The sequence below is a fragment of the Apteryx rowi genome, unplaced genomic scaffold (genome assembly GCF_003343035.1).
Source record: "Apteryx rowi isolate R43461 unplaced genomic scaffold, aptRow1 scaffold_90, whole genome shotgun sequence".
Lineage (NCBI taxonomy): Eukaryota > Metazoa > Chordata > Aves > Apterygiformes > Apterygidae > Apteryx > Apteryx rowi.
In genome coordinates, this window is record NW_020451205.1 from 1,382,654 (window position 1) to 1,410,562 (window position 27,909).

A 27,909-nucleotide genomic window follows, 5' to 3' on the forward strand; every position below is an offset into this window, starting at 1 on the left:
GGCTGCGGGGGGAGCGGGGCGGCCGCGGAGGGGGCGTTCTTCAGAGCCTTAAAGGTAAATATATATATATGTATTTATATATATAAAGTCGGTGAGCAGGGAGGGGAGTGCGGGGCGGCGGCGGCTGCCGCCGGCAACARCCGCAGGGTTTCGGGTCACTTGTGCGGTTCCTTCCCCTCCCCGCAGAGCGGCCCCGTCTCTCTGCCGGACCTTTGTCTGGATGGGAAGAAAAAGGATGGAGGAGCAGTGGTGGAAAGGGGAGCTGGCAGCAGACATCCACCAGACCTTGAGGACGAAGGTTGGGTCGCACTTTGTTCCTTTCCCTCCCCGCTTTCGCTCCCCCCCTGCACGCTTTCCTCCTCCGCAGAAATGCCCGGGCATCACTATGTAGTACGAAAGGCTTTTAAAATGCCCGGGCTGAGGTTTTCCGATTGGTGTCGGAAACCTCACCTTCAGCAGCTCTCTCAAGGGAGCAGGTTTGCTTGGCGCTCTTTCCCTTGCTCTCTGCACTTTAATCGAGACTTGTTCAAAAGCAAACCTGTAAAAAGTGCTGCTAAAAATGCCTGCCTGTTACTTTTCAGTAACTTTAATTAACCGAGTTGTTGATGACTCAGTGCATTAAATGTCAAGAGGATGCTGATGTTGCCCTGCATAAAATCAGCATATCTCAGAGGCTGGAGAAATAGCCTTGCTTGTTTTCAGGGAGATGAATGCTGAGATTTGAGTTAACAGTTGGATCTTGTTCCCTGACAGACCGTAGGAAAGCTGAAAGATGTGCAGACATGGCTTGTCATTGCTTTGCTAGAAGCTAATATGTCATTTACCTATGGGGTAGAAAACCCCGGAGAAATGTCTTGCAATAAGCAAAATAATCCGGGCACCTGCTGATGAACGAGTGTACTGAGAGCAGGTAGAGCTAGGGCTGTCCATTGAGTTTCTGCATTTCTTTAGGTAGACTGCCAGCTTTAAAGAAACTCTAAATGCAATTAGTTGGGTAAGATGAAGGAGCCCCCAGCAAAGACTGACCAGCTGTACCTGGCCCAGTTTTTAAGTTGCCGAAGTTACTGCTCACAAAAATAACACTCTGCACATTCTGCTTCCTCTGTCTTCCTTACAGACATGCAGCAATTAATTATGTGAGGTGATTTAATTGTTACCAGGTCTGTGCGATCGGGCTGTTTTGTTCTCATGCCCTCTGGTTGAAGCAGGTCTCCCTGATTCGACAGGGTGGGGGGAAATAACTGAGAGCCCAATTGATAGGGTATAAAAAGGTGGGGGAAACTTTGCTTTTGTTTTGTCAGTCTCCAAGAAGTACCTTTTTAATAAACTATTTCACTCTTCAGCCTGCTTTTTGGAAGTATTTGACTAGATTGCTTGCAACTGTTCTTTGTTTATGAGTGCTAAACCAAGGCCGGCTGAAGTGACAAGAATTGGATTATCCGAATTTACAGAAACCTGCAGAGAGAGAAAAGGGTCCCTGGGCTGCTCTTCTCTTTCTGCTCTGAGGAAGGTCTACAACTTTTTCTGCTTGGACAAGTTTTATGCTTTTTCTGCCTACCTTGTAAGGATGTACAGTGGGTTCTGTGGTGTAGTTTTCTTGTTTGGTTGGAGGTTTTGGTTTCTTTGTGGGGGGAGGGCAGGGACTGGAAATACTATTTAAAAATCCAGAGTGCAAGTATGTTGAGGGAAAATAATCATAATTGCTGCTGCCTAAGACCTTTTGGTTCACTTTCTGTGATTTGCTACTAATACTCCACAGAAAGGAATCTTAAGTATACTTATGAGGTTCTTTCTTTGATGTCCAAAGTGTCAGAATTTACAGTAGGACATTGTGAAACTCCTCCACAGGATGCTTCAGCAGAGTTTGGGAAGGTAAGTTTTGAGCTACTTGACCATCAAGTGTTAAACTTCTTAATAAATTACCCACAAGAAAAGTCTGGAAGTTTAAAGAAAAAAAGCGGAGGTGAGAGAGGAAGGGCACACTTTTGGTTTTAAAGAAACTGTACAAAATCTTTCATGGAGTGGATAGGAGTTTGAGAAAGTGGTAATACTGAGATCAGTGGTTGAGTAACTGTAATACCTGTCTTCTATTATTTCCTTAGGCTAGCACAGGTTTTGTCCTTTAAAAACAAAAAAATGTTGTGACCTATAGCTAATATTGTTCTTGAAAGGCTTCCCCCCCCCCAGTTTGATCAACTAATCTAAAAAATCATAATCATTTTCCATCATTTTTATACACAGCCTTGGTATGCTAGTAACCAAAAAAGAGGAAATGGACCACTGATATGTTTTAGGGGGAAAACCATGCCATGAACTTGGGGCTTGTAACAGCTGAGCTCTGGTGAATGCTGCTCTGGGTGCAGGTGGCGGAAAGGAGTGTGTATCTGAGCCTCAGCCTCTTTGGCTCGGTCAGGAGCTGGATGCTGTGAAGGAGTTTGCACCCTGAGTTCTGCTGTAGGTTGGTAACTGCTGGGGCTGGGTAGGTCTGAAGCTGCTGAAGCCAGTTTTGTGAACATGAATCAGTTTTGGGGAAGCCTATGGCAACTGCATAGGAGAAAATAAACTTGACTAGTGGCTTCCTCTGTAGTGTATTAGAGTGTGTTACTGCATTATTAGTGTATTAGAGTGTTAATACTGGCATACAGAAAATTCACACAATGGTGACCTCTCTGATTTAAGATGCTTGCTGAGGAATCTTAGTTTAGAACAATATGCTTCTATGGTCTTGAGTGAGAAACATAAACAGGTCTTAGCTTAAGTGGATGAATGTGACAGGAAAGCTACTTTGTAAGATGCTTATCCAGGAGGTTGAAATTTGTCTTGCAGGCTATCCTACTTTTTTGAAGAACATGTCTATGTTTAATGCAGGGAACTAAGTGTTCCTTTTAAGCAACATAACTTTTTTCTTAAAACAAGTGAAGGCTCATTAGAAACACTTTTTTTCCAAGGTAGTTAAGACATACAAATATAGGAGATGTATGCCTACTATGCAACAACTCAGGTTTTATGTTAACAAGTGAAAAAATATTATGCTACGCTTTTTTTTTCTCCACAAAATTGGAATTATGAGTTCTTCTGAATCTCATTGGAAGTTGGCATTTTGCTATGACAGATGGCCTGTGCTGTATCTGATAGATGTGTTCTGCATGAGGGCAGATAATGAATGCATGTGGTATACCTGGCTTCTAATGCAGAGAGGGCTGAAAGATGCTGAGAGGCTTTGTGACTTCCCAAATACTCTAGCTCAGTGCAGAGGAAACGAAAAGCCTGTGAATCGCCTGACTAGTAAAATATCAGTGTTGTGATTAATGGGATGTAGTGTTTAGCTTAGCAGGGTTGTAGTCTGCAAGGTATTAAGAGTGCTGACCAAATGGAGCAAAATGATTAAATTCCAGCAGTACTACACATGTCCTTAGAAGTTAAATGCGAGTATAAGTATTTCTCTGGATTAGGCCAGAACATTAACCTGTCGTAAGACTGAGCCAGGAAGGAGGGAAAAGAAAAAAGGGGGAGGGGCAGAGCCTGCCATATGAGCGTGCATTAGGAGTGCTGAGCCAAGAAAGGTGAGCGTGTGTTCTTCTGATACTTTAATAGTGGAGGGTTACTGCAGAAGCAAATGATAATGGGAAGGTACTGATTGTGCTAGACAGCTGACTTCCAGGTCAAAGACTGGAGACCTCTCTGAATGGAGATGCAACTACTGTATCATATGGCCAACACCTATGCAAAATTCTCTGCCTCAGTAGCCCTGAATACTCTAGGAGTGTGTAAAGCGGACTAGCAAGTCAATTGTCTCCCCCTCGCCCCCCCCCCCAAAAAAAAGTTGAAATTCTTTACTTTAGAAGGCAGTCTGAGTGTCCTGAAGGTCTGAGAGATAGCTGGTTGCTTCTCATTCTTCCCCCGTTTCTGTGGGTATGTTGGGCTGTTTCCTTCCAGGATATGTTCATTTCCTGCAATTAATGAGAATTACTAGATCTGCCTGCACTTCATCTTCTACTCATCTCTTGCATAGCTTCTCAAAACAGGGCCAAATTTTACAGGACTCTGTGTGTGAGCTTTAAAGGTTAATATTGTAACCTGATCTTTTAAAGGCAGCCTGAATTACTGAATTACTGCATGGTCTGCAGTTACTTTCAGCCAGGTGAGGGAAGCTGATCCTTTTTCTGCTAAAAGCAAACAGTCCTTTGTCTTTTAAGCAGTAAAAATGTCTGTGAGCGATTTCCTCTAGGTGAAAGCTCCTCCACTCCTGTCTTCGACCTCCTCCTAGGCCAAGTCCTTCCACTTGGCATTCCACAAGGATTGTCCGCTATCTAAGTTCAAACATCTAAAGAGGAAATGCTGTTTACCACCATGATGTGTTTCAGTTGGCTGACGTGCAACTTTTCCCTCGAGTTATGTCCATAGTGTCAATTCAGACTGCCTTCTCTGAAGGAGGATTGCCATCCGTACAGAGCTTGGTGTGAGGGGCCCTGTTCCTCACTGGTCTGAGAGTACTGTCATTATAAACACATTTCTTGCAGTTATAAAACATGTTGTTAGAAGTAATGTGGGATCCTGTTATTAATTACGTTTATGCTCCCATTCTTGAGTAAAAATACAACCTCCTCTTCTCCCTGCCCCCAGCGTATGTCCCTGTCTTTACCATAGTTCTGCCAAAGCATCTGGTTTACCGAACCTATTGATAGCATGAACTTCTTGCTGTAACAGCTGCTGTTCTACCTTTTAGCATGCAAGTCTGCTCTCATCCCTGTTATTTAAAAACTCTTCACTCCTTCAACACTTAACTAGTATTGATGGTAAATTTGATATATCTGCCTGGCACAAACTGGAATTCAGATTAGTGCAAACCAGACAACTGCATATGCTATGTTTGAGCAGAGGGAAGGCATTAGGGCATTGTGTAGGTGGTGCTTTTGTTTTTATTTTAAACAGGAAAATCTGGATGAGAACTTTTGGGGTTCAGGATACATAAGGAAATGCAAACGGATTTTCTTTGTTTGTTTGTTTGTTTTCCTCATCACGAGGATAAAACACTAACCTTTCATTCCGATGTGCTCCTCCAGTTTGAATCAGCTGTAAAAAGAACGTAGGCGTAGCAGGCATTGAGTAGTACTAATATCAGGCTCTTTCCAAGACTGGCAGCCCAGCAACAGAAACATAATCTGTTCACTTAAAAAAAAAAAAAAAATCACTCTAGCTTTTGAAAATCAGTAACAATAGCATTACTGGTTGCTAGCTTTAATTTGCTTACGTTATAGATGGCAGCATATGTATGAAGCTGAAAGGAACAGGTGTCCTAATAAAGTACATGGTTATTCATGTGATCTCTTTTCTTTTTTCTTCAAAGTTGGAATTTCAATTTTCACACTCCTTTCTCTGATCCTTCTCAGATTAGCTGCTGAACTTCCGAACACTTTGAATTGTGTAAGAAGGAATTAATGAAATGCTTGATAAAATACCACAGTGGAACACGTGAGGTGATGGATTTTCAGCACAATAGTAATTAAATGTTCTCTCAAACTTAGAATGCCTGCAACTGTTGGGAGGATGCTGAGTAGAGTGGATTCAAGCACAAAAGCTTTTAAGTACTGTTGAAATACTGTTGTGGTCGGCTTCACGGTTTTTGTGTTTTAGTAGTAAGCTGGAAGCTTAGTGTGTTTAAGTAACAGTCTGCATTTATCTGTGGGTATTTTGAAAAGTAGACTTGGACTGTAAGGGAGATGCATGAAGAGCAGGTAGTCTGAGATGGCCTTTATTGGGTAAAGGGTGGGGGGAAACTGTTGAAGATGCTGCTGTGCTCTGAAAGAGTCAGCAAAACAGCTTAGTATAAGACAATGTGACTGAGTGGGTTGGAACTGGAGAGACAGGTCCTGTTTGCTGTGGCAGGAGTTTTGGTCTGTTTGTGTGAGACATACTTGAATTTGATGTTCCTTTTGAACATGCAGGAACAGCGGTAACACAAAAGAAAATCTTAATTTATAGTGTTTCATTCATTCATCAAAGGAATGCATCATAAATCAGTAAGGGTAGCTACTGACAGCACCAATCTATGCAGTGTAACTACTGTGTTTAAACTGTTGCTCTGTCTCTACCTGATTCAACACCACTGAACGATAGGAAAAAAAATACAGGAAATTTTGCCCAAGTGCCCTGATTAGAAAATATCCTCTGGATTTTTAATTTTCACTGGAAATAATGAGAGGAATTGTCTTGACACCCTTTTTAAAATACGGTTCTGTCAGATTTATGTCTCTTACTCCTACATATTGAATCCAGACACTGTGAGAGACCAACACTTCTCCTAGGGTCTGATAAAATTTGTCTGTTAGAACTGCAGGGGCTGCTTAAATAATGGGAAACAGTAACTTTTGGCGCTCTCTAACAGATACAGTTACAGCAGGGCTAAAAATTAGAGCAATGGATCACACAGTGAATCCTAGACTGTCTCTTACCACTTTGCTATAACAGTTACAATCATTGGTCTTTCTGTGTTATAAGATAGCATGGCTTGTGCTTGCATAGAGGAGGCAAGCGTGGCTCTTCAGGAGATTTTGGCCACCCGTTTCTGCTCCGTGAGGGAAGGCATCCTGCTGGTCACATCCGCGGAGTGCTGCCTGTCTGTTATCTTTCCCTTTGCCTTTGAGGCTGAATTTGCATGGCCAGCTTTGAGATTAGTAAAAGCCAAGTGCATCAGCGGTACTCTACTACTGGACTGTTCACAAACATACTAACTCTTAACCTTTTTGACCTGTTCATTAAACTGCCGTCAGCTGCCTCACCACAGAAACACTTACCAGGAGGTTTCCTCTAAGGGATTTTGTTACTTAAAGGCACAGCACTGCAGTCTGCACAGGGGTACGAGGACTGGTCCTGTGGGAGAGAGGATACCATGCCATTAGTTGCAGAATTAAATTGGTAGCATGCTATATATCCTACTGCAAACAGGCATGCAAAAAGCTCTGAATTTTGAAGCCACTATAAAAAATAACACAGGTTAAACTTCCAGCCCTCTCCCAAACCTTGTGTTCTCAATATTCTTGTGCACAGTCTTCTCACCTGCCTAAATATTGTCTTAGAGAAGTTAGCTTTTAGTGGTTTCTCATGCACCATGGAAAAATTATACCTAGGAGACTAGTTTGGCACTTTTCTTCCACAGCTGGAGGACTGGTTGGTTAGAATATAAAATAGAAAGGACTATAACTTTTTCCAGAGAAGAACTCTTAAAATAAAAACATCCTAGATAAGTTTTCCCTTTATTTTTCATCTATAGGTGCTTCTTGGATGAAGAAGGATCACGGAGATCTTGTTGAAACTTCAGCTGTTATGTACTTGTTTTTTGTTGTTAATCAATCAGAATCTTTTTTCAGATTTCAGGCTAGGATCAGTGATAAACAACCCTGAGCTGGAGTAGTAGGAGCCACCTTCTGGATTCTGTTTGAATGTTTAGAAACACCAGTGGGTAACAAGATTAAAAAAGAATAAAAATGAGATAAGGATGAAATTTTATTAGCAAATTGAGCTTGGGCCCACGGAGGGAAGTATTGCAACAGCTATTTCTAGATGAGTGGGTTTCACTGTTACTGAGCAGCTCTGGGTTTAGATGCTTCATTTTGTTCTGAAAATGGAAAGGTCATTTGCCAGAGTCTCGGCAGCAAGACGCGGCACAGCGGTGGCTCGTGGGAGATGCCTGCGTGCAGCAGCGGGGTGTTGTGGCTGAGACCGCTGGGCTGTGCGGCCTTGCAGCCTCTCCCAGGGAGAGACAGGCAGGACAGAGCTGCTGCAGGCAGTCAGGAGATGTTGCATGTTTGAGCCCTGCGATAGACCAGACCCTGACTAGTGTCAGAGAGCTCTGACGTGGCAGAAAGTCAGCTTCGCTGAACATCTCCCTGAATTTCAGAACCCCAGGAGTACTTGTCATGTAGAGCTTCATTTTTCTTGTCAAGATGCCTGTGAATTGTTCTAAAATACCTTGATGAATTCCACTTTTGTTCCCAGAACTTATCGTTATTAGTATGACTGAATGTCACATTACTTGCTAATTTTTCTACTGCTTGTCAGTTCACTGCTGGCTTTATATCAATGGGGGAAGAGCCTTATTGAAAAGGAACTGGACAGTAGAAATCCTTCTATGGAATTTATTGCCATTTTGAACACCAAACTGCCTAAGACTGTATGCGAACAAAATAAACACTCCACAAACTGGCGTATAATACAACTGCTACCTTAAGGGAGCTGGAGGATCCTGTTAAGTTTTCCTCATCGTCTTCAATCTTTGGCTGGTTTAGTTCAGACAGAGAAAGCCTTAAATTTCACATGGTTGCTCAAAGGTTTTAGGTTTTTATTAAATCTTGTTGCATAGTTTCTCTGGGGATGAATTCCGAAGTGTCTTTGCTCGCTCAGCTGCAGGAACATGCTGAGCACAGACAAAATCTCATGCCTTGAGCAGAGGCAGTGAATGGTGCCCACTGAAGTGGTCAGGTAACTTCCTGATGGGCTGTGGCTCGGTGATGAATGAATAGCTAATGTCTGGAGCCCGGCTGTCTTCGCATGTGATTGCTGAGGAAGATTTGTCTTCTTTAACACCACTTTAAAATGTTTACATTGATTCCTGCCTTTTAGGAGATCAAGTCTTGAGGATGGTAGGACATGGCTTATAAATTGTCTTTGTCCTTAAGTTCTCTTTTGCAGTCCATGTACAATTGTATGAGCCTTCCTTTTCAGTTTTTGAGACTGAGGTGATCYTTTTAAATGCTGTGCTCTGACTTTCTGAAGGGTTTTTGTGGAGAGACACTAATCAATATGTTGAGCAAAGCTTGTTAAGTAATTTCCAAGACACCTGTGAGCCTCTTACATGCTGCTGCTTTTAGCATTTCAATGTGGCAGTTGTTCAGTAGCCCCAAGCAAAGTTGTTGAAGTAGATATAAATGAACAGGTCAAAGATGCAGAGAAGTAGCATATGAAAGGGCCATTCTAGCAGACAGCCGAACACCCGCTTTCTTCTTTCTTCCTCTGCTGGAGATGGGGAAAGTTTTAAGCACTGGAGAGAGAGATGGTTTATTTTATTCTTGTTCCCCAAAACATTTTCCACTGAGTTGCAGTTGCTGATCCTGCATCAGTATCCCCAAAGTATCAAAGGCAGTTTTTTGAATTTATAGGAGTAATTTTTTTTTTCTTGAAGAACTTAGACTAAAGAGCGGTGGGGGGAGTTGATGGAAAGGCATGCTTGTCCACAGCCATATTTCTAGCACTTCTCACATTGTGTAGATATTTAGCTTTGCAAGCGTAACTCTAAGCCTGCTATCCAGCCACATTGTTTAGCTGTGTGCCACCACCATTTGTTTGAAACAATCTCATCAGGTAAGGCTGGTCTGCCAGTGTAAAAGCATTCCTGCTGAAATAGTCATTAGCCGCTTCAGACTGTGCGCGGCAGGGTAAGTCCCTGCCTGCCTTGCCTGCACACGGATGATTACTCTGGATCAATTAATACCTAGGAACTTGATCTTGTATGAAGCCACAGCACATGGCTCTCGCGCTTCTGCTGTTGCTCCTCCTAACATTGCTTCTGTAGTTGAGCCTTGTCTGTGCTGTTACGGACTCTCATGTGGTTTTATTTTGGTGTACAAAATCAATGCCTTTCATTTTCACTTATACCTTTACTAAAAAAAAGAAAAAGGAAGAAATATATTAAAAAAAAAAAAAAGCAGATGATTTTATATGGCAATAAATGTCTCTGTTAGGCCTGTAGCAGAATAATCCTATTGGTTTAAATTCGGGGCTTTAACGGGTCTTGCAATTTTCCAGCAGACCAGGCTGAGCAGGGCTAATTCTGGAATAAGGCTTCTGAGGATCCGGATATTTGTGTCTGGACCTCGGATCTCTCTCTCTCATTCTTAGCCGCTGAACTGTAACTTTTAGACCTGTAGGGTTTTTTTGTCTAGGCATGTAATTGGAGTTACTGTTGGTTTCTTGCATTTGTTGTGGTCTAAAAAGCAAATTTAATCTTAAAAAAGCTGAGCTTCAGTATACCTAGTACTACATTTTGCTGGGAGACTTAGGTGTTCAAAGAAGAAAGAAATTCAAAAAATGAACTCTTTGTTAGTCACCAAGAACAACACTTGTCAGAGCTAGAGATGCCACCTGTTCTAATAGCTTGGACTTTGTATTGATGTGTTAAGAAATACAGCTATTTTCCTTGCTATAAACCTCGAGCTTGAAACTATTTCTGCCAAAACATTTGCATTATGTATGTACTATGAATTCATGCTCTGAACCTCTGTATGTCAGTTATATTGACGCATTTAAATCTCAGCACATAAGGCAATTAAAAAATCAAATTTATGGGAGTTTTCTGGGTATAAAACAACAGGGGGGAACATGTTCTATTGTCTCCCTTCTTATAAATTGTTACTGGTGGGGGATTTTTCTATAATTCCCCCAGTGAAGACTGCCCCAGGTTTCAAAGGGCTGTTTGCCTGTCCACAGCATGTGTCTGTTCAGTCCAGAATGTGTTTTTTCACTGACTCTTTTAAAAAAGCCTGGGAAGCAATCATCCATAACAGTGCTCTGCTTGCTGTCTTTGTGAGCTGCTTTTGGTGACGGAGGCTCGCTGGTTTCCAGTTATCTGCGCCCCTCTGCGCGCGATTGTGTAGCTATTTTCTCCTGATAAGTTGAACCTCCGTGGGGAATGTCTGGTTCCAGGAGGGCTACGGGGAGCGTGGGCAGCCACTGCGCCCGCTGCAGAAAGTGGTGTCTCTTAACGCTGGAAGTGGTGTAGCTAGTGCAGATGCCTCCCCGAATGCTTTTTTTTTTTTTTTTTTTTTAAAGGCCTGATTTGTTTAGTTAGAATTAACTGCTCTACACACTACTTTGTATTCCAATATAAAGCATGTCTATTTTGTAGCACTGTGCTACTTTTAATTCATTTTTGAACATACATAATACAAAATGGCATAGTAATTAATCTTCCACTTATGAGATGTACCTTGCTGAAATGGCTTCTTTTTTTTTTTTTTTATCCATGTCTATCAACATGTACTTATCCCGCTTTGATTTGAATATGGCCAGGACAACTGCATTAGTATATGACCATGTCTAAAGTAAGAAAGTGTCAGCTTTTAAAAAGCATTAGCTTGTCATGGGTATTCCAGAGTTCTTTAATCCATCTCTTAGCTACTCATTGAATACTGGCTGGAAACTTGTGTTTAAAAACCTTTCAGCTGAAGTGATCTATTTTCCTAGCACAGATGGACCAAAATCTGCAATAATTCTGCCTTTCAAATGAACATTTTTATATTACATGTGAAATAAGGTCTGTCAGCTCAATCGTTAGCTTTTATACTGGTAAAATATGCTAGTACAGAAAATGCTGGCAGACATGGTATTTGTTTCAGTGCCTCTCTTTCCTCCTGTTATTTTTTTCTATAGGAACTTGAGCTGCCTATATATAAGGCCCATTCACCACAGATCGGGATGCGCCGTTACTTCATTGATCTCTTGGCTGTCCTCAGCAACCGTTGTAATCTCTGTCCTACTGCACGACATCTTGCTACCTACTTATTGGACGTCTTTATGGACCGCTATGATATCACTGTCAAGCAACTGTATGTCATTTCGATTGCCTGTCTTCTCCTAGCAAGTAAGTCGGCTGCTGTCTATTAATGCATGCATTTTTTTTTTTCTGAGCAGGTGGTTGTTTTCATTATGTATGATGTGCTGTTTACTCTGTGTTACAGTATCATTAGCTGTAGATATGAGGTGTAAGGCCTAATGAAGTCCAAGGAAAGGCATAAAATGGGCTGTTAATAAAACTCGGCTTGACTTCATAGCTTGGGCTGCACATCTGTGTGCTGGTGCAGAGGAGATTTTGGCAGCTGAAGCTGGGTCAGAGGAAAGGGTCAATGAGGATTAAGGGGTGACAGGGTGGGAAGGAAGTGGCAAGAGCAGGAAGTTTCATTCCAGAGAAGAGTTGGTAGTAAGGAATGCCATTTGGGTAATACACAATCTCTCCTGGAGGTCCATCCTTGGACAGTTTGTGCCTCTGTTGAGATCACCGAGTATAATCAATTCCTTGCAAAACAGATCTTTCTTGTACATGGTCCAAAGGAAAATTGCTTCCTGAGGTGCTTAGTGGATGTGCTGATGTACGCTTGGATGTGTATTGCTTGTTCTGGGCTCCTGTCAAATAGCCCCTCACTGCCATGTAATATTAAAGTCTCAGTATCGACATACCTTTGGCAAATGACCTTGAACATTTGTCATCAGTACTTTCCTGAAACCTTTCAGCAGTCAGTGCTGTGCAAGTGGAGGAGAGCAAGGCTGGTGCCTCAAGGACTTGCAGTCTACCCTTGCAGACTTGAACTCAGTTCCCAGATAATGAAGAAGTCACCTTGCCATATGGGAGCCACGTAGAGCAATACACTATTGTTATGGGCAACAAAACTTCTGTAAACTTAGTGTTAATGGCTGAAAGATGTAAGTAGTCATGTTAGCTAAGATAAAATACTGTGGAGAGCTAGAAGGTATTTGTTTAGGAAAGAAGGTGATAGTATATGTTTTCCTTGCAGAACAAAGGATTGCTACTGCTTTTTCTTGCTAGGTGTGTTCTGAACAGCTTAATCTGCAGACACAAATGATTGCTTTTCATGATTTTACTGTTACTATATTTAAGCATTGCTGTCTTTCTAATTCCAGAAAAGATGGTCAATTACATGGATAAATTTCTAGCTCATGTTACAGAAAAGGTCGATATTAAAACCAGAACAAAGTGGAATCTAAGTACTTGCTGCCTGTACACTTCCATGGCAGCCTAAGTGAATCTAAGTTAGTGCTGTTGCAGTTCTGCTGTCCCGACCCTTTGGTGAGCTCCTTCAGGCCTGTAAATTGGCAGAAAACTAACCCAGCTGAGGAAGGGACTAGTTCTGTGTCTATTTATCAGAAGGGTATTTTTCTGAGGGATCAGACAAGCTTCAGGGAGGGAAGAGGGTGGGGGGACTTGGGGTGATTTTTAAATTGTTGTGAAACTGCACCCTTTATTTCAAACAGACCAGACTAATTGATATATCAGGTTCAGGTAGCCTGGACACTAATGTCTATTCAGAAGTGAACTTCCTCAGCTTGCGGCCCATCTCTTATAATTTCTTTCTTGTGTAACTTCATAATTGCAACATGCCCCACAGCATTGCTTAAAGTTGGGGGGGCGAAGGGTGGGAGAGGAAGGCTTCCGAGTATTTGAACGAAGGTGACCTTCAGGAAAAGAACACAGGACTTTCTTTAAATCTGATGCTTTCAAGTATACGCCTCCTCCATTTTTCCTGGCCTCAAAAATTCTTGTAATGATTCTTCATCTGAATTTAGAGGAGGGAATCTGTAGCCATAACTTAAGCTTCCACTGCTTTGCAAATAGGATAGGATGAAAATGGTACCTTTAAACTTCATATAACTTGTGAAAGCTAGTGGTGTACTTATAAGATCTTAGGCAGAGGTTTACTGTAGGAGATTGGGAGGGCTGAACTGCTGACTTCTGTAGCTTCTAGGATTTAAAAGGAAGCAAAAAAACCCTTTTGAGACTGTCCTTGTGTGAACAGCTAATGTCAAATGCAACTTCAATCACCTCTAAGCAACTGGGAAGCAAAAGGAAGTTCATAAGCTGCCTCATGACAACACTAGAGGGAAATATTTTGCAAACCCAAGTTTAGTAAGCTCATGGGTATGAGAATCTTCCTAAAATTAAGATTTGAGTAATACAGCAACATTCACACATCCTGGTCTGGAACTAAATCATCTATTCCCTTACAGGAAAAGGGTCTACTATTATAAAGGCAGCTTTCCTACCAATATGTAGAAACAAAACATTAAGAATTGTACCAAAGCAGTTTTGTACAAAATTAATGCCTAACTAACTTGTGTAGATAAGGCTTTAAATGTTACTACAGTCCTAGGGATAGGTCTGGAGAATTTTGGGACCATAGTGAGCTCTGTTTACTGTGTAGACCATCTTAATGTGCACTAGGAATATTCTTTTTTTGCTATGTGTAGCTGTGGGAGTGATGTAAATCAAATCAGAAAAAGCCATTTTACAGTAAGTGGGATTTCCTGGATTTACCTTATGTTACTTTCAAAATTATATGAAATAAATACGAGAAAAATCATAGCACAGAATTTTGTAGTAAAAGATTCTGAGTAGGTAAGAAGAATTAACCTAAAATAGCGTGAAATTTGCCATTGTAGCAAAGAGAATACAACTGCTCCTTGTGTGTTCCTACAGTAATGCTTTGGAGGATGTTCTAATTGCTACATCTGCAGGAAGTTGCATAGCTTTTCAGCAGAAGATTGCAGTAAAAGGACTCTTCAGTCTCTGTAATAAGACACCTATATGTCTAAACAATAAGATACCTTTACTGTAAACAAAAAATAATAATCTTTACAAAAAGTAGTTGTTAGCTCTTTTTTTTTTTTAATTTGGGGTGTTTACCTCATCATGACAAATGTTTAATGGAGAACATCTTTCAATAAATAGTATAAACACATTTTGAGAAATTTTTTGTTTGGGATTTTTTCCTGCTGACTTCTTTAGAAAGGCAGTTGAGCAAGAGTTCAAGGGTAGTGTGCAGACCACAAGCAAGATGAGGTGTAGTTAGAGGTAAGATTTCTTATTTCCACTAACCACTTAAGTGTGTGTGTGGTGGTGGGGGGGGGGGATAGAGAAGCTTTGGGGCACACAAACCCTTCCCTTAGCTCTGAAACGGAAGCAGGAAACTTCAAAATTAAATGCGAATTGAGGACAATTGTTTAAGCTCAGCGAAATTGTTGTCAACTTGTGTTTGTCTTTTAATTTTACTGCTTCTATTTCTGATCTAAAGGAAGAGCTAGTGTGCCCAAAGGCTTGTCTTTTTTTTTTTTTTTTCCCCCTTCTACCTCAACATTGCCCTAGCCTGTCTTAGATCAGCATGCAACAGCAGAGTTTTCATGATACAGCTCATAGCATTTGCCTAGATGTCTTTTAGTTAGAGCTAATTTCTCTTGCAGATTTCTAAAATGCATTTTAACTGGCCCATCAGTTTCCCCAGACAGGGAAATGGGATTGTGATAGTGGGTCTTTGCTTCCCAATTCAGTAATAATTGCAAAAGAGATTAGGAAATGGGAAGATAATGTTGTGCCAAACAAATTGTGCTGGCAGCCAAGTGATGTTGCAGCCTGGACTTGCTACAGTTGAGAGCAACATGGGAGTGTGTCCCTTAAATCATCTAGTTGCTCACTAGCCAGAAGATGTACGTTTCTTTTGCAATGTAGGCCTTGCAGAAGGCCTCTGGAAGTTCCTGCCAGATAGCTGTGCTGAGGTGCTACGCTGTAAAAACTCTGAAGTTCATTAATATCATCAATAGTTACTAATTCTTCTGAATCAGTCCTGAAAGTGAATGCTAAAAATCATTCACAGTAGTCTAGAGGTGAATTGAAAGTCATTGGAGGCTTGGGGGAATCTTGCTGAAAAAATTGGCTTCACAAAGTTACTTTAGGAATGGATTTAGAGCAATCATTTGACTTCATTTGCGTTAAAGGAAACAGCTTGCTCCAAACCAGAATTGTAAACTATACATTTTTTTGTAATACAGTAAGATCTAGTCCATATGCACGTTTTGGCTAGGTATGCAATCAGAGGACCTCCTTCTGAGGTCCAGCTGTGCTAATGGAAGAGGTTGTCAGTCCCTGCTGCTTTGAGATGATCATAACTAAGCCCAGGAGTTTTAACTCCTCTAGACAATCCATCTGCCCTTGCCTGAAGCAGAATAGTGATTACTCAGGTTGACTGCTCTGCTGTTAGGTCAGGGAGATGGTGGCTTTTGGTGAGGGGTAACGATGGGCAGCAGAGACTGGTCATCTTCAGGCTGGCTCTAGACCAGGATGGTTACTAGTACACCTGCACAGAGGCCAGAGTAGCTGTCTCGAGCACCAAGGCCATGGATGAATGTTCACTTTGCAAACAGCTATGCTGGCTGGAAATGTTACTGCCTTCCTTTCCCCCCAGCATCCCCTCTTTCCCACTCCAGCTGTGTGTTGAGTAATCTCTGATCTTCTCCAGACAAAATCAGCTGATGTTTAAATGGTTTCAATAAGTGGATTGAGCTAGTCTGGGTAATGGTTTGCCTGAAGTGAACTGAGGAGCTGACAGAGCTGAGGGGAAGGCAGCCCTATGCAGAGGAGCACTGCTGAGCAGCAGCAGGCTGTAGTGTTGTAAACAGCATCTGGGTCAGGCAATTATCACAAAAAAATGGTTGTGGCATTTTAAGGTGCCCTAGCCCTAACTGTTCCATTGGAAAAAGGGATTATGTGAGGACTTCCCATCTGCTGTACTGCTACTTGGCTCAAATTGCCTCCCTAAAGCTGTTCAAACCAGCTGCCCCAAAGTAGGTGAGATGCATTGACACAATCTATTCAGCTGGTCCAGCTGCAGGAGCAATTAACTCTCAGGAGACAGCAAGCACCTGGGGGCAGTAAGTTTGAAACTACTACAACTATTTCTACTGTGAATTTTGTAACTGTGGTACAGGTGGGCTATACCTTCATGGTGTATCAGTATAGTTGAAGCAATGCAGCTTTTGATAGTTGTCATAAAATCCTACCTTGCTCTTAAAGTTGCTCCTTTCTTCCCTGAAGAGCTAACCCCCTTCAATTGCAGGTGCTTCAATATCTGAATAAAAGCAAGGGCTCTCCATCTGTGAGCCGTTCGGGCTGCTTTGTGTGTTCCTGCCATTCGAGTTCTTACGGCTGCTCTTCCTCAAGAGGGTTCTGCTGCTATGGAGACACAACAGTTCTTATATTTCAGTATTGTTTTAAGCAAAGCTAATTCACTGTTCAGTATATATAGTGCTTCATTGCTTTACAAAGTACTCTGTTAACTTTCTTGTGGCTTGGCTTTATTTTGCCCAATGTTTTAGTCCTCCAGTGGATTAAAAATCCAGTGAAGTGGATATTCCAGTAGCTGAGCTACCTGGGCACAATAAAAGCAATTAGAGCGAGAGAGAAAGACAGTAGTACTAACTGGGCTGAGTTTAGGGCATGGATAATCCTTTCTAATGTAATTCCCCACTGAGTATGTGGAGCTGTTGTCAACCCTCAAGGAGTGTTTCCATTGGACTGTGCTTGGTGATCCATTCTCCGTTTGTGCTCCCACTATCATCAGCAGGAACTGTTCTGGAAAAAGCAGCTGAGCTACTTATTTTTAATAAAAACACAATGATGCAGACAGTCCAGGAGATAGAATAATGCAACACATGTTCAGCTTGTGGTTTTAAATTTTTCATTTTTCTGGTGCTGTAACATGGACAGGATATTTTCTTTAGCAATAATTAAACTTTACTATATGAAGGTGCCCTGAGCTGAGTGATTTGCATGTGTGCTAGATATTGTACAGGCAAATGAACAATCCCTGACTGCTCACTCTGCAAGAAACTGCAGAAAAAGGAATTAAGCTGAGAATCTCTAAAATACTGGCTGTGTCTTTTTTGCCTTGCTTAGAGGACGGTTAGAACTTGTGTTTGTACTTGGAGGTGGCAGGAGAAGGAATCTCAGAAGTTTGTTTTAACACCTTTTGGAACAGCGTAGTAGTAAAGAAAACTAATCCTTCAGCTGTGTACCACATGTAGCCTTTCGGTCTTTCCTGTGTGCTGGACTAGATGAGTTTGACTGGTCTGTGCTTCTTTTAGATTGATTTTAATTGTTTGTGGGACAGAGTACTTACATTTTAATGACTCCTTAAATTGGCACTCCTTGTTCCTCCTCCTTTTCAAGGACTCTGAAAATGTAATAAAACAAATTGCCTGCATGTCCTGCTTTTATTTTGGCGCCCATATAAATCCCTGGGAAGGCCATCCACCCAGTAAACGCCAGTAGACACTCTGAACCACGTGCTGTGCAGCTAGGTGTGCCAAGCAGCTCCTGCTTCCTACAGTGGGTGAATCAGTACTTCCAGGTACCTCTGACAGCTGTAATGCCCCTCTTAAACCTTTATTTCTTCTTAGTTAAAAGCTGGCATGGATGGATAGGTTGTTTTGATCCTCTTGTGACAAATGAACTGATGCAATGTGCTCTTTATAACTTAAGACTACTCCTCTTGGCAACAGCACTTGCTCAGCCTTTCATTCATCTAAACAGAAAGTGTCTCTGTCTAACTTGGAGCATGCTTTTTCATTCCTGGGGCGGGGAAGATGGGGATCTGATTGTAAAATTCAGAGTGGGACAGAACATGGGCTACAGTAAATTGAAAATGTGTGTATTGTTATTTACAGTAACATTACACGGACTTTTAAAAAATGTCCCAGGTAGTGTGCTGTCCCCATCTATTTGGATTTTACAAAAAGGTCAGAGACACAAAGCAAAGTTAACCTCCATTATGTTCATCTTGTTTTAGTCAATCTTCTAACCTCAGGCCTACTTGTGTAAAACACCTGCAGTATCCAGGTAGTTCTTAAATTAAACATTCCTTTAAAGACCTAAGATTTTTGTCATTTTAAAACACAACTAATTTTGAGGCCAACAGTGAAAAGTTAAATGGCTTTATCAGTAACAGGAGCTCTCAACACAACAGCAAAAATAATTTGAGGCATCTACAGTGGCATTTCAAAAGCATGTAAATGACATGAATACACAATTCTTATAAACTCCAGCTGAAAATGGAGCTGAAACATTTTATTTATTTATTTATCCCCACCCCTTCCCTCACCCCCTGCCAAAAAAAAAAAAGAGAGAAAAAAAAAAGGGTGGTGTTGATAAACCAGTCAGTGTTATTTGTTTGGTCTGTGCTAGACTTGCAACAATCTTGTTTGAGTCTTTAATATTCTTGAAGTAATTGTGCTGGAGACCCTGGTTTTCTGAGCATAAACATTCTGTACATAGAATCTGAATTTCTGGTATGATGCTAAAGTAATAAAATTAGGAATAATATATTCTGATATTTTTAAATTATGGAAGAAAATGAACTGGAAAAGGACAAATTGTATTTTAAAACATGTTAAATTTACCCTTGCCCAGTTTGCCTCAGATCTCTTTGGTCTGATGCAATGAAGTAACTTTTCCTGTCTTCTCCAGATTCCAAATTCAAAATAGATCCAAAGTACTCAGTAAATTCAGAAGTGAGGTGTTTAAATCAAAGTTGAATAGAGAAAGTAAAGGTGATCAAATTGCTGGTACGTTGCTTTGTAAAGTAGCTCATATCCTCAGATTTCACAGTTCATTTGACATGAAACTTTGGACATGGTTACTCTTCACCCCCCTCCAGCTCAGAATTTTAGAGTCTGTCTTCAACATATCTAGATACATTTATATTCAGTATCTCCAGTCTGCTGCAGTGGCCACTGTTATATTTGACAACAAAGCTAGGAACTAAGAGTGTTGAAAAGGAGAAGGGAAAGGTAGTAATAAATATTCAGTAATCTTAAATCACTAAACTTTGATTTTGTCAATTAGTCTTAACTTTAACAGAAAAATTATCTTGACTAAAGCAAACAACTTTGCCCTGTGTTGGYACGATACCTTCCCAGAAGTACTGTGGTGAGTCTGATCTCCTGACTACTGTCTGACCTATGGAAATGTCCAAGGTTGAGTGGAAAGAAAGAAGGAACTAGAACTTGTGGAAGTGAGAATGATAGATCTCATCCTTAGTTTCCTGGGCATGTGGCAGTTTCTCCTACTTTGGCCAGTATCCTCTTTAAAGATCTGTATCAGGCTGTAACATCATTCTGTGAAAGAAACAAAGGGTTAATTTTTCTCTCAAGCTTTTTTTTCTTAAACAGTTTTAAATACAGATGATGGAAATTCGTGAACCTGTATATGGACTCCTGAATTCTAAAGGTTTTCATTGATAGCATCCCTGTACTCCTTTCCTGTTTTACTTCATGTGATGGCTGGATTTTGTTTTTCATTGTTATTGTTATGCTCCTTTATGGTGGCGTGACTGCTCTATGCACACTTCTGATAGACTTTTAATGCATTCCATACCTGTGATATCTGAACTGGCTCAAAGAAACTTCATCTTTTAATGTGCTAAGAAAATGTTAAGCTGGTAATAGTACAGAAAATTCTGTTGGGTTTTTAATTCACTGGAGACTTTGTTGGATGGAGTTGCTACCCTAAATGGATAGCAAGAACTTACTTCCTTTTAAAATAATTTTCTGGTATTGTACTGTTTTAAATTATTTTTAGATTTGACAAGAATACTCTGAAGTTATGTGATGTGCTAATATTTGGTCAATTACTCTCTCTTGGTAAAGGAGGACTCTTGTAGAAGGGATGGAAGGACCCCTGAAGCATGAATTAGTTGTGGGATATATGCTTTCAAGACCAAAGAGGAACAATAACTAAATAGCCATGTTCCAGAATAGTGGGTTTGGATTTTGTAGCAAGGAAGTTATCTAAGCAGTATTGGAATTATGCATTATTATTATTATTATTATTATTATTAGATTGTCACTAGCTCTTGAACAAGGCAAGGGTAGTAGATAGGTCATCTTTGCTTTGATAATACTGTGAATTTAAGAATACTTAAGTGCTTTCTTAGGTTTGCAGCAAGGTAACACTGTTGCTTTCTTACTGATAGGTCTACTCTTGGGAATCAAATCTGATATTGCTGCTTTTTCTTCCTCCTTTTTTTTTTTTTTTCCTCTTCTGACAACACTTCAACTGCTTTGAAAATCTGAGTTATTTTAGAGACTCTTGCAGTTCCATAGGCTGGTAAATGCAGCCTTAAAAAAAAAAAGGCAGGGGGGGGCCTCTGCTCAGCTGTCTTGACCCTGAAAATGTATATTTTCTCCTAATCCCATAGGAATTATTTATGTTAATCACTTGGTTACAGTGTACTTCTCCTAGCCTCTCAGTGACCCTAGCTAATGAGGCCCTCCAAGACAGGAAGGAACAAAGAGTAATTCTGAAGCAGCAAGGGCAAAGGTGGCGTTGCCTGAGGGTTTTTAATGTCTTCCTTTTTGTAGAATGTGCATTTAGCTTCCAAACGACATACCCAAAGGAGTTTTCTTTCTCAATATTAGATCTTCCTTTGCTGCTGTGCATTCCCCAAACGGCATTCTTTCTTCACACTTGACTGAATGCCTTTTAGCAAACCCCTTTCAGGTTCTGTCAGAAAACTGGCTTTTAAAATGACTTGAGAAGGAGAGATGGTGTAGGAGAACTGTTATGGTAAGCAAAGAACTCAGATTTGGAATTACTGGGATTTTAGTTTTAAAACTTTACTTAACTACTTCTTCTCAAGCTGCCTATTATCCCCCCCCCCCCCAATAGTTTTGATGAAGGAATGCGTGAGGGAACTGTGACTTCCAGGTTACCTTGGTATGAAGGTAACATACTCTTGGAGTATGTCTATTGTAAGACATAGGTATAAAATAAAACTAAAGGCTTTATATAGCCTAGTATTCAAATTGGTCATCACAGTTCTGTTTCAGAGATATCTGAGGTTATGCTAGTTGCTTATAGTATAGCAGAGTCTGGTTCTATCTCTAAGTAGTCATCTTTTAACTTGCATTCATTTGTATGCTTGTGAAATGACAGGAATGGCTTCTCCTGCCATGGGTTAAGACTATGTAAGGGCTGAGAGAAGACAAGCTGACCCTGTATCCAAAAGGAAGTTTGCAATCTGACAGATGTTTTCTCTAAGTCATCATATTACTGGGCATTTTGGCAAGAATTTGGCATTCTGTTTTCAAAAACTGAAGAGAAAAAAAAAAGTCCCTTGAGTGTTTAGTTTAAAATACTTCATAGCAAACCTAGTTTAATACACCAAAATGTAATAAGTTCTTAACTTCTCCACCTATGGGAACTACTCTATTCTCTGAAGATGAAGACTCTCAATTGGAATGTTTTTAGGGTGTTTCTGGGGCCTTTCATCCCTGAACAGGCATGGCTTAATTTGGGATGGCTGCGGTGTCATCTACTGTCTGGTGGAAGCTGCCTCACTTGTCTTCAACCTCTCAGTTTCAACTGGGATAACAAAAATGCCATCGCAGTTCATAAGCCCAATGTAGCGAGACAAGCATTGATTTTGATTTTCCACACCATGCACTTTGGGTATATTTGTACTGGTTTGCCAGCTGTTATGTAAGTAGCTGCAATGTTTCTGTAGCAGGAACAAGATAGACAGCTGTAGAGGATGGAACTTCTCACCCTATTTTCACTCACAACTCACAGGCCTGTGATGATGTGGGTGTACCCTACTTCTACACTGGTCTAAAGCTACTACTCTCCTTCTACAATGAGCTGCTGCCTGTATGTGCCGGTTTTACCAGCTGAGGACAGACAAAAAGAGAGAAAATAAGGCATTTCTCTGCAAGCATTAGCCCCCCCCTTTTTTTTTTTTTAAAAGGATTTTTACCTCCTTATCTCTGTCCAGCAAAGTAGTGAACTCTTCCTTGAGCTTCTGTGAAAGAATGGTGAATGATGTGGGGGCAGGCAGGCAAGGTGTTGTGGGAAGGTGTTTGCACTTGTAAAGATGGTGGGTTTCACCCCAGGATGAAGTAGCAGCAGACAGGATAACTCTTCCCCATAGAAAAACTTTTTAAACAAAGATATATATCAAGTTTAGTGTTGTTTATTGTTTAAGCATGTAATATATTCAAAAAGGTCTTTGGAGAAGAGTGTGACTTGTGTATCATAACTTAAAGAGGTCATAATAAAAACTTCTGTGTACACATATATAAATCCATAGTGCTCAACTTGAGTTATAATTACAGTATATTCTAAGATAGTCTTACAACTTGCATTTTTATTCTTTGTGTTTAAATAATGAATGTTTAGTTCAGACTTGGACATTTTATTTAAGATCATTGTAATGAAAGGGTTTAACAGGGTATATGATGACAGACTTTCATTCTGAAAAGTTATGTATCAGACAATTTGTAACCTAAAAGACAACTCTCTCTTCAAATACAGGTTAATGATAGATTTCTACTTGCTTCTAAAACCCAGCATAGTGTAAAACTCTATCTTGAAATGGGAACAGTTTCTTTCTTTTCATATTAAAATACTTTTCCTATAGGAATGTATTAGCATCTCTCAGATTCTGGTGCCAAACTTTTTGCTATGAATAAAAATGCTAATGAATTGTAGCATCTGTTTCTGTAAAATTTTTAACAAACATTCAATAGCTACATCAGCATTAAGTAGATGCAATAGATCTAATTCAAGGTGGCTGCAAAGTGGAGATGCTCCTTCCTGAAGAAGAAAGGAAATGCTTAATGAGCAAAAAGCAGATGGATACTTAAACTTGCAATAAGTTGTTTGGGCTGCTCCGTTTCAAAAATATACCTGTGTTCAGAGTACTAAAGTATATAGATTCATGTTTATGAAATTATGGGTCTTACTGAAACTTACATTTCTTGGACTCTTTCAGCCCCACTGCTCAACTATCCCAATAAGTTTGTCTTAGTCTTGGTTTTGTATAAGCAATTTAAAAAATCATAAAAAAGATAGGGGAATATGCCGACTAGTCTGGTGACTTTTTTCCTACTTGTGTCACTGTACTTTTCTGTCCCTCTTTTGCTCATCTTTAAAAAGCACCTTTCATGATCAGACTTTCTGGTTTTAGAAGTATTCTTTGTTGGTTTTTGGACATTTGATCATAACCATAAGCCTTATCTGAAAAGCACCTTTTCCGGCAGGCAAATTTGAAGAAAAAGAAGATCGAGTTCCAAAGCTGGAGCACTTAAACAACCTGGTGTATATGTACAGCGTGAACGTGGTATTGAACAAGAAAGATTTGCTCAGAATGGAACTGCTGCTTTTGGAAAACTTCAACTGGAACCTCTGCCTGCCCACACCAGCACACTACATCGACTACTACCTCTTTGCTTCCGTTGGTGAGAATGACCTTCACAATGGCTGGCCGATCACCTCCCTGACCAAAGTCAAACCTTTCATGGATACATATGCATATTACTTCCTTGATTTCTCAGTGCAAGGTAAAAGGCTTAATTTTATGCTAGAATGATCTTCCATTTGCCAAAAGGCAAAAATCTGAAGGGAAATAAGGGCTTAAAAACTTGTCATAATATGGATTGCACAAAATTATCTGTGCAGAACAGTATCTCACTTTTGAGTTGTTACAGATGGCAGGTGGCATGTTGTCCTCTTTTTGAGGATAAACCTCGTCACCTTTTAGAAATCTCTAGGTGAGGTGTATTTTTGTTTGTTCTTCTCTTTAGCCTAGAACTCTAACTGGAGAGCCTGTCAGAAAGAGGGACCAACTTTTGACCTGCCACCTCTGTGAACTACTGTCAGTCAGTTACAGGCACAATCTGTCATGCAGTTCCATGTATGGAGTCTTGATTTTGGAAGGTTGTGTCCTATTCTGTATGACATGAAATAATGATGGTTTTTAAGGATTTGGTTTGCAGCACAGCTTCCAATATCTGTCCATATGAGAGGCAATGAACTGCAGCGTCCTTGTAAGCCAGTTTCAACACTAATGTAAATGTATGTGTGCATGTCAATACCTGACTTTGGTTCAGTTGAGACCAAATGACAGTTTTCAGCATAGTGTATTTTATGGCTTTTTCTGAAATTAAAAAACTATAATGAAACCTTTATAGTAGTACAGACAAGTAGTACAGAGATCTTCAGGAAAGCTTCATCCAATTTTGAGAGACTTTCTGGGAATGAGTTAATGCTCTGAGATGTGCGGAACAAAGTTGAGGATTTAACTTTGTCCTGTTTTGCCATTTATATACATAATAGGCTCACTGCAGTGATTAGTAAGAGTATAATCCCTGCTTTTTTTTTTTATAGATCACACTTTTCTTCTTTTTCGTCCATCTTTGATTGCTGCAGCTTGTGTGTGCGCCTCACGTATCTGTATGCAGATTTCTCCTGCCTGGACAACACAGCTTGAATTGCTAACATCTTACTCCTGGGAGCATCTTGCCCAATGCATTGAAATGATGCTCATGTAAGATCAGAATTTGAGTAACCTGTCATGCTCTTAGTAAGATGTTAATAATAGTTTTAAAAATATATATCTGTATGGTGTTTATTTAGCTATAATTAATATATTGGTACATCTCCATCTTTAGAGAGAGGAATAAAAGGAGAAGAGCAGGTGATTTTACTAAATTCTGTATTTTAACAATATTTGCAATGGGGGAAGGAGAGCAGAGTTCAGTGTTCATTAGGTCTTCTTGTACCAGTTCCTTATGTGATTGTTTGGAAGCTTTTACAGATGGTTGCTGCAAGCTTTCTTGCCTTTGTGTTCTCATTGTACATGCAAAATAACTTGCTGCAGAGAGACACCAGTGTATCCCTAACATCAGGAATGCAGCAGGGAGAGACATTCCAGCACTATTCTTTGCTCCTTTCTCCAGCAAAGGACATGCCTACAGTGCCTCAATACTGGCCTGATATATGAGCACATATAAGTCCTAACAGAAAATAATAATTGTAAAAAATATTTTATATATATATTTTATATATATATATATATATTATATATATATATATATATAGACTGATTTAGATTGGGAGGGATGTTGGACCCTGGAGGTGACTTCCAGAATTTTTACTCAAAGCAGGGCCAACTCTGAAGTTAAATCAGAGTGCTCAGGACCTTTTCCAAGTGTTCACTCTGTCCGAGAATGAAGCTTTCCCAACCTCTTTGGGCAATCTGTTCCAGTGTTTGATCATCCTCATGGTGAAAATGCTTTTTCCTAATATCTAACTAAAATTTCCCTTGTTCCCTCATAGTTATTCACCTTAATACTCTGCCAATACCTATGCAGTGTATTTTAGAATTTCTTTATATTGTGGACTTAAGGTTCCAAGATTCATTCCATCCTTGAAATAAATATGATGCAAAATGATCTATAAACCTGTTAGTGCCTGATGATCCCACCAGGATAGTTAGAAATGAATTGTGATAGCAAAGTAACGTGGGTTTATTGCTGATGGTGTTAATCTATCAAGGGCCTGATCCATAGTTCAATGACAACTTCCTCAGTAGAGACTCGTGCAATTTATTCTTGGAGATCTGGAGTAAGGGTTCCCATAGGTGAAAGTAATCAAGATTTATTATATATAGCAAGGGCCAAAAAGCTGATGGTGTAGCCTCACTGGTGAAAACTTTGGGATATATGCAAGATCTAAGAACTTCTCTCTCTGATAATTGTAAATATAATTTGTTTCAGGTATTACGAGAATGATGTCAAAGAAGCTAGTAACATAAAAAAGCAAGTAACAATACAACAACAGCAAGTAATGGGAAATCTGAGCCATCAAACCACTACTCAAGTCCTATTTCAGCAATCCAGCTATCACCCTTTAGCCCAACATTCAGCTACTCTTCCCCAGTTTCAGTCACCAGTGCAAGATTTGTGCTCTGCTTATCGTGACTCCTTACAGGCGCAGAGGCCCAGCAGCCTGCTCGCTGGGAGTGCTAACAGCTCACTGTGCTCTTACGCTGCTCTTCAGGCCAGCCTTCAGCCATCTGCCCAGACTCTGCCCATCCAAACGCCTACTGCTATGCAGGTGGCCATGGGAACAGAGCCCAGACACTGCATCTCCATGGCTTATGGCAGTAGCTACTTCAGTGGTCATCACTCTCATGCAGCTGGGTGTTTTGACAGTTAAGTATTGATGGTGGGGAAAAAAAAGGCGATATCAACAGAAGCTAACAACCCTGTGTGTGAGCCAAAATATTTATCTGAATGAAAACCATAAAGGAACAGAATCCTTACAACTTGCTCATTCGCATGACATTGATCTGGATCCATTGATCACTGGAAAATGGGTGCCTTTCTGTCAAGGATTGTACTTTTGGCTGTTAATGAGAGAGAGAAATAGAAATGCAATAGCATACCTCACTTAATGTCACTTTGAAAGTCACCTGCATAGAAACCCTATGGAAATTACTTCCTGCTAGTCTTCAGTTAGTGACTTGTCAGAGTTTGCTGAAAGCTTGTGCTGAAGAGTTGTTTCAGGCTGGAGTGCTTGTCAGATTTCTGGCTAAGGAGCCGTGCAGTTAGAGGATGTTCTTGGAAGACGTGTAGTACTCACACTTTCCTAGGGACACATCTCTTGAACAATGGCAGCTTATACTACTAGAAGCTTCTACTAAAAATATACTGAAAAAGGATGTCGCTTAGATGTTAATACTGTTATTCTCTGCAGAAATCAATGTGTAGAACACTTTCCGTTTTCTTTGAGCGGGAGTGATAGTTTAGGAGTAAGACTTGAAAAAAAAGGGGGAAAAAAACAGGCCAGAAGACCACTGAAATCATTTTTGCCTTAAAAAACCCACTTGGAATCTAGATGTGGTGCTGCTGAACAGAACATTGCTCTGTCTTCGCTTATCAAAAAAACCTCAATCTTAAATCATCGTTTAGATCTTTAACATGTTGCTGCTTTTTGAGACTGGAGACTATTGTTAGTAAAATTGTTTACAAGCTTTATCAGGGATTTAATATTACTTGAAGAAATCCTCTTGGGAAAAAACTCTTGAAAGAGGTTCATTGCCTTCAGTTATTTCATCTTTTGGGCTTAATGTCTTGTGGCAGAAGTTCAAGCTCAGGAGAGAGGAATTTGTGCTAATGGAGGCAGAGATAGGGAACTGGCTAACTTTACAGTTGAAATTAGAGTTTGTTTGATTACAGAGCTAGATAATGATTTTTTCAAATAGCATCTTGGCACTCTATTGAAAATATAGCTGGTAAACTAAAGATCACATTGCTGCTTTGCAATGGACACACCTACTGTTGCATATCCAAAGGTTTCCTTTTTAACTGAAACCGGAGATGCTGGCTCAAAAAATTCTTTGTAGTTTTTCCTTTTCCGTTTTTCCTTTTCCGTTTTTCCTTTTCCGTTTTTCCTTTTCCGTTTTTCCTTTTCCGTTTTTCCTTTTCCGTTTTTCCTTTTCCGTTTTTCCT

At 40.3% G+C, this 27,909-nt stretch overlaps 1 protein-coding gene across 2 annotated transcripts; it reads left to right on the forward strand.

The window, feature by feature from the left end:
• The first annotated feature begins 21 nt into the window (after positions 1 to 21).
• On the forward strand, positions 22 to 27,868 carry CCNJL (cyclin J like). Of its 2 annotated transcripts, XM_026091352.1 has the most exons (6): positions 22 to 54; positions 187 to 298; positions 11,425 to 11,635; positions 23,656 to 23,955; positions 24,782 to 24,941; positions 26,173 to 27,868. In XM_026091352.1, the coding sequence occupies exons 2-6, from the start codon at positions 221 to 223 to the stop codon at positions 26,612 to 26,614; spliced, it is 1,191 nt and encodes a 396-aa protein (XP_025947137.1). In that variant the 5' UTR covers positions 22 to 54; positions 187 to 220; the 3' UTR covers positions 26,615 to 27,868. The 2 variants fall into 2 exon arrangements, with proteins under 2 accessions (XP_025947137.1, XP_025947138.1); XM_026091353.1 differs by lacking the exons at positions 22 to 54; positions 187 to 298 and adding an exon at positions 1,836 to 1,872.
• The last annotated feature ends 41 nt before the right edge of the window (positions 27,869 to 27,909 follow it).